The 7,000-nt window shown below is 30.6% G+C and overlaps 1 protein-coding gene across 1 annotated transcript; it reads right to left on the bottom strand.

Annotated features, from left to right (window-relative positions):
• Positions 1-1,138: 1,138 nt before the first annotated feature.
• Positions 1,139-4,931, bottom strand: LOC117181061 (trypsin delta-like). Its single transcript, XM_033373629.1, has 3 exons — positions 4,897-4,931; positions 4,697-4,836; positions 1,139-1,881 (listed from the first exon to the last, which is right to left on the bottom strand). The coding sequence occupies exons 1-3, from the start codon at positions 4,929-4,931 to the stop codon at positions 1,139-1,141; spliced, it is 918 nt and encodes a 305-aa protein (XP_033229520.1).
• Positions 4,932-7,000: the final 2,069 nt, after the last annotated feature.

Here is a 7,000-nt window from a genome sequence, read left to right as displayed (position 1 = left end):
TGGTTAACGGGCTTTTCCGTAGAGAAAGTCCGGAGTTTTTGCGAAATTTCGTAAAATTTCGAATGCCAATTTTTCTGGTTAACGGGCTTTTCCGTGGAGAAAATCCGGAGTCCTTGTGGAATTTCGTAAAATTTCAAATGCCAATTCTTCTGGTTAACGGGGTTTTCCGTGGAGAAAGTCCGGGTTCTTTCTAAAGGTTCGTCATTTAGATAGTTCTTGTTGGATAGTCTAATTATTTCCGTAGGAATTACTATCGTTGAGAACTATCCTGGCAGGATCGCCAAAATGTTATGCGCAAAAGAACGTTTAGATATTTTTAAAAAGTAACCGAATTGCTGTTAGGCAATTCGGTGTTTCTTTATTAACTTTTATTATACAATTATTGTCGTAGGCAAGATTAGAACTGAATTCGAGACCATAGGTATGGTCCTACTTATAGTCTAGCGGATACATGTGGGATTACCTAAATCTATGACGCAAGTAGGTCAAAGTCAACTGCGTAACATAACAATATTCCAAAGAATTTTTAACTTTTTAGAAAACTTACAATTATTTTTAAGAATTTTAAAAGGTTTGCATTATTTTAAGGTATTTTTTTTATTCAAACGAATTTTCAAGGGCACGCATCAACCACTCACTGTTTTACGTCTCTGTGAACTGAAACTCCAGCACGCATTAAAAATTCACTTTTTAACCTTCTCGCGTACGGGAATTCTATACTATGTACTACCTTTTCCTTCACTCGCAAAAATTATCCACTATATTTAAATAGGATATAGCTCTCTAAATCATAATTGTAAAGAAATTTTATTCTAATTGTTATTAAAAGAGTAATAAATCGTCGAAGACAGTAATATGCGCAAAGAATCTACTTTCTAATTTGAACCTTTCAAAATGATGAATTCAAAAAAGAAAATATTATGAAATGTAAAACTGACTTATACTAAGAAGCTGTCATATTTTCATGAGAGAAAAAGTCGCAAGATAAAAAACACGCGAAAGGCAAGCTGAAACATTAAAGCTTTATTGTGGACAAAGTGGTTCAATACACTCGAAGACTATTATTAGTCATTTACAATACATTCGGTGAAATGGAACTTATTACACATAAAATGTTTTTATTATTCTTTTTCTATTCTTATCTAAGGTACTGTTTTATCCAAGATGCGTAATATGAAACTTCAGTATAATAACTCGGCATTTCACCACAAATTTCCCCACCATAAGACACGATGCCAATTTGAGCTCCATTATAAACCAACGGACTACCAGAATCACCTCGACAAGCAGCTGTAGTTGATGTCCCACCACAAATTTGGCCCTGGTCAGGATAATTTATGCTAAACCTGTGGTTATACAATTCGCTATACATTTTACACGTCTTTTTGTTATAAACAATCACGCTTACAGCTTGTAAAACATCAGTCCCGCTAACAGAATTTGGATTACCATTATAACCCCATCCACTGACTGTGCCATAAATGTTTGAAGGAGTTTCTCCTACGAAAAGATTAACTACTGCAATATTCGGACCTATGAATGGTTCATTGACTTCAATCAAGGCAAGATCATTCAAAGGTGAACTTGCACTATTAAGTTTTATACTGCTGTTTATGTAACCAGGGTATATTATAATTTGCCTTGGTGTGTGCAAACTTCCACCACTAGACCAATATGATGTTCCTGCTCGAATTTGCAAGCCTGTTACGGGTTCGTAAACACAGTGGGCTGCAGTGAGAACAAAGTAACCTGAAACTATACTGCCGCCGCACAAGTACTGCAGAGTTCCGTACGGAGCTCGCAACAGAGCAGCTTGGTAAGTGACTTGTGCTGGTGCGCCACCAATTGAGCGTGCAGTTCGTGGATTGGAATGTACTGTACCTAAAAGAAGATGATTTATGCCATAATAATTAAACACCAACTGTTTTACCTCTCTGCGTACTAAAATTCAAGTACGTATTAACCACCTACTGCTCAATTTTCCCGCGTAATAAAAATCAAGCACGCATCAACTAAATACAGTGAAACTCTTCAATAGCCCTCCCTTTTATAGCCCTTCACAGAATTGAGACCGCGCCGCATGTGGGTGTAACAGGAGCTGCGCGGGGTGCGCGGGATATGCGGATGTGACTCAGGCGAGCACTCAAGTATAAACTAATAAAAGCGGAGCGGGCTATAGTGAGTTAGTTCCCACCTACCGTCAGCCCCGAAATTGGCGCTATAGAAGGGTTTCACTGTAATTTTTTATCTCCACGCGTCCTGTAAATCCAGCAAGCATCAACCATCTACTTTTGCATGATTCCACTTACTGGAAATCCAGTTAGCGCCAACAATTGAGGTGACATTTAATAATAAAATTGGTGATTCTTTAGATTCAAAAATACAATTTTGCGGGGTGCGTTTCGCGCTCAGATGTTTATTCATTACACTCGGCATTCTTGAATGAAATATTGGCAAAATTATCTTCGTTAGATCACCCAGTTTTTCGATGAATCTTCATATTTGAAATTTGTCACCTAAATAATTATAATTGAAGATAAAATTCTTAATACTTTCTCACGTTTTTATGCTTAAAATAAGAATTTTCTATTTTTCCATAACATTGTTTAACGATAAAACAAAAACTCTCAGTCCTATCAAAAAATAGTTAAAGCTAAAATTGTAGTAATTTAAAAAATCTAAAATTTTTTTTTGATATTTTCTTTTAACTAAGAAATGTTGTCTAAAAATATCTCAGTAAAGTAATTATATCAAAGCACAATGAAGTAAAGTTTTAACATCTTAGATGACTTGAAGAATTTTTAAGATTCACGCCTTAAGAAATTTTAAATAAAAAAGTAAGCCAAATTTTTTGTCGCTCATCTTCCCCAAACTGCAATTTAAAAATTAAATTTTTTTAAATAATATGACAACAATTTTTTAGACATTTGAGTTTCACAGATATAATTTAAAACATATTTATCAACGTTAATTCCAAATGACAGTTAGTAATTATCTCTTTTTCGTCCTATTATTCTTTATAAAATATCCGGTAAGAATTTGCAAAAATCTAATTTAAGATTTTTTATCGTTATACACAGCTGATTTTACGAACCAATGAAATTTTAATTTCAAAATTCTCCGTGAATTTTTCGTAATTGGAAGCAGGTTTTAATTTGATTTTTTAATTAAGCATTAAATTTTTATTGAAATCCGCATTTGAGCCTAATTTAATTTTAGTTTAGTGACACTTTGAGTTTTTAAAGTACGAGTATAATTGTACCTTGAAAATCTCAAAGTCTCAAAATTTTAAAATCTAAAGGAGGAATAAATATTCCTCTTGAAATATCTTTAAATGAAAATTTCATAATCGGATATTATAGGGTTTCTAACCGTAAAGAGATTCTTAAGATTACGTTTGGACATTTTGTTGTTGAAAACTATTAATTTTTTATCCTTAAATTTTCATTAAAACAATTTCAAATTCCTTAGTTTAGAGCTGCCAAATTTTTAACTTTGTTTGAAATTATGTTATATCCATTGCTTAAATTTTAAATTATCTAATTATCAAATTTTACAAAAAAATATCTTTATTTAAATGTTTTAAATTGTTTGATTTCAACAATTTTTAAACGTTTCTAAATTTCAAAAAATTCAGCATAAATTAAAAAAAGTGTTTGTTGAATCGAGTATGGTGAATTCAACGGAATTAGAGAGAATTGAATAAATTCAAGAAATAAAAAATCCTAAAGAATGAAATAAATAATTCAAATATACAAAAGCCATGAGGCAAATTATAAGTCAATAAATAAAAATAAGAGAAAATGTAATTTAGGGAAAATAAAAATTATTTTCATATTCATTTGCAAAAACTAAAAATGGACATAATAACATGAAAAAATTAAAATTATACAACATAATAATTCAGAAATATAAAAATAAAGATAGTAATCGTATCTTGTTAAACAAAATTTGAAATTTTGAATAGTTATTTGCATCTGTAATGTAAAAATTATCGCAAATTAAAATTATGTAAAAGAAATTAAAGCAAATGATAATTTTAAAAAATAGAGATTAGTGCAAACGTTAATGCAAAGAATAAAAATTAGGCAATTAAAAAATAACGCTTAAACATTAATTTTATTTACACGTGGATATCTTATTGATAAAATTTGAAGCTCACGTCACAGTTTTCTATAATTTAAAGAAAATATTTGAAATATTACTGCGAAACACCTGAGAATCAATTCTTATAAATAATATAAAACAAGTATTTTCAATAAATGAAATATACCAAATTCCGCCGACGCTACCACCAATACGATTAAAAATGTCCACAACTTCGACATTTCGGAAGATTGAAAACGATTGTTCAGATTGCAAACTGCTTCAGATTATATACCCCTAAAAAAACACATCTGTTAACGCAGATGTGTATCTTGTCATAATGATTTGTGGAAATACCTGCGAATAATAAAATTCCGCGCGAATTTACCTTATTTGATCATTCGGTCGCTTATTTAAAATAAAACACACACACAAAAATCTTCTGACGAAAAAAATGGTTAAGCCCTTATAAAACTGATAAGAAGGATAGGAAGATCAAAAAGTAAAATTTTAGAAAATAAAAGGTTAGGAGATTTTTAATTGCCTGAGATTGCATAATAATAGTGTACTCAAAAAAGCGATTTAAACAAATTTTAAGTCAGGAACCAACAAGCTCCAAACTGACAAACTCCAAACCCTATACCAAAAAGCCCCAAACCCAGAAGCTCCATTTCAACAGACCCACAAACACCTAACCAACAAGCTCCAAGCCCCAAAAACTCCAAATTCACAAGCTCGATATCCACAAACCTACAAACCCCAAACCCACAAATCCCAAACCACAAGTTCCATATCAACAAACCTACAAACCCCAAACCCACAAATCCCAAACCCACAAGTTCCATATCAACAATCCTATAAACCCCAAACCCACCAACCTCAATCCCACAAACCCAAATACCTCACATCTTATAATGCCGATTGAGAAATTGGTATAATGTGGGGTTGGTCGGTTTGGGGTTTGTTAGTTGGGGGTTTGTATGTTTTTGAATTTGGAGTTTGTGGTTTTGGAGCTTGTTGGTTAGGTGTTCGTACGTTTGTGGATATTGAGCTTGTGGGTTTGGGGTTTGTGGTTTGTGGGTTTGGGGTTTGTGGGGTTGGAAATTGCGGGTTTTGGGTTTTCTGGGTTGGGGTTTTGTGGGTTTAGGGTTTGTGGGTTTAGGGCTTGTTAGTTTGAAGGTTTAGGACTTGTTAATTTGGGGTTTGTAGGTTTGGGGACGAAATTTATGCAGAAATTTCAGGTGTTTAACCATTTTTTGAATTTTACTGCAAATCCTGACGCGCTGGCTCAATTCTGTAAATGGACGCGTATTCAGCGGCCCCAAAAATAAAAAGTATACCCAGTAGAATCCCAGTAGCCTCCCAAATCCACTGTCTGGTCCTGTGTTATCTATTTTTTGTTTAATCAGCCTCTATCCTTCTATAAATTACATCTTCTTAGGTATTCATTTGTTAATGCATTTTTAATTTTTGAAACAATTTTGGTTCAAATAAACAATTTCATTTCAATAGAATATCGCCGGTTAAGGTAGTTGTCGTGGCAAAAGTCAGATATCTAAAAAAATAGTTTTTTTTATAATGTTAAGAATCAAAATATTATAACTGATGTCATTTGAAATAAAAAAACATTTTTTTTGTTGAAAAATATTATTGCATATAAACAAATTACGGCTGATTGTTTTAGGGAAAACATTCTCTACAACTCTGCTGTTTCCAATTTTATAATTAACTTAATAATCTTAAAATATAATTATTTGTTTAAAAAAATTTGCTTAAAAAAATTGTTTGAACGATTTAAAGCACTTAATGCAACTTTCTAGCATAATTCTGAGAAAAGATAGTTTTAATAAATATACAATTTTTAAAATAATTACGTTTGTTAATTTGCATTAATTATTACTTTACTAAGTGAAAAGTGGACAAAAAGTTTAAAATTTTAGAGAAACCGCAGCTATCTGGCATTAGTGTAGAAAACAAATCTTATGAATAATAACAAATTGTATAGACAATTGAATTTGTTAATTTAAATCAATTATGAACTTACTCTACGCGAAAAGTGGTCAAAAAGATGAAATTGAGTAACTATCCTTAGATTTATTTCTCCATTGAAAATTGAATTTTTTGTTGAATCCGTAACTAAGTCTGATTTAATTTAAGTTTAATGTCACTTTGAGATCGTCAGCTTTAAGAAGTGGAAAAATCTCGAAATTAAACAATTTAAAACATAAGGTTCTAATGAATATTACTTATCTAATAAAAATACAATATATAAAAAATTTTATCAAAGAATTTTTGTTCAATTTTAAAAGTTTGTAAAATTATTATTTAAATTCACAATAACAAGAATTATAAATGTAAAAAGACTATAACATATGTTATTCATTTTTTTCTGGGATAACCCAATGAATGTGGAAAATTAATTCTTACTTCGATTACTTCTAGACTATTGATTGATCCAATAGTCTAGAAGGCGTCAAAGTACAATTTAATAATTGAAAAAATATTTTTCTAGATAAAAAGTTTGTTTGAAAATGTGCGTATTATTATTAAAAAATTACAAAAATCTTTTCTCTAATTAAATTTTTAATAAAAAAAAAATTAAAAAGAAATTTCGAGATTATTCACTGCTGTTCTTAATCCTGCAAAGCTTGTGGAGAAAATATAGGGAGAACGCTTTTGGTTTATGACACACCTTTTTTAAAATTTATTCGTTTATACAATTTTTATCCAATAAATTATTCTCATTTTTTATATTCAGAGAATAATTTGAACAAAAATATTTTTTGAAAATTCTTCAATATTAATATTTGGTTATTGTATTGCAGTAAATAAATAATATTCATGATAAAACAATTTTTTTGTGTTAAATTCGGGAATTTTCTGGTTCGGATATTTTATGATTTGGGAGTTTTCT

This window comes from Belonocnema kinseyi, chromosome 10 (assembly GCF_010883055.1).
Source record: "Belonocnema kinseyi isolate 2016_QV_RU_SX_M_011 chromosome 10, B_treatae_v1, whole genome shotgun sequence".
In the NCBI taxonomy this organism is placed as follows: Eukaryota; Metazoa; Arthropoda; class Insecta; order Hymenoptera; family Cynipidae; genus Belonocnema; species Belonocnema kinseyi.
Note: the sequence above shows the minus strand (reverse complement) of the source record. Positions and strands in the feature narration are given on the sequence as shown.

Coding starts and splice junctions, on each gene's coding strand:
- LOC117181061 (XM_033373629.1), bottom strand. CDS start 4,931: ATGGAACTTGTGGGTTTGGGATTTGTGGGTTTGGG. Junction 4,837..4,896: donor TTGGGATTTGTGGGTTTGGG/GTTTGTAGGTTT, acceptor TGGGGTTTGTAG/GTTTGTGGATATCGAGCTTG. Junction 1,882..4,696: donor AGTTTGTCAGTTTGGAGCTT/GTTGGTTCCTGA, acceptor ATCTTCTTTTAG/GTACAGTACATTCCAATCCA.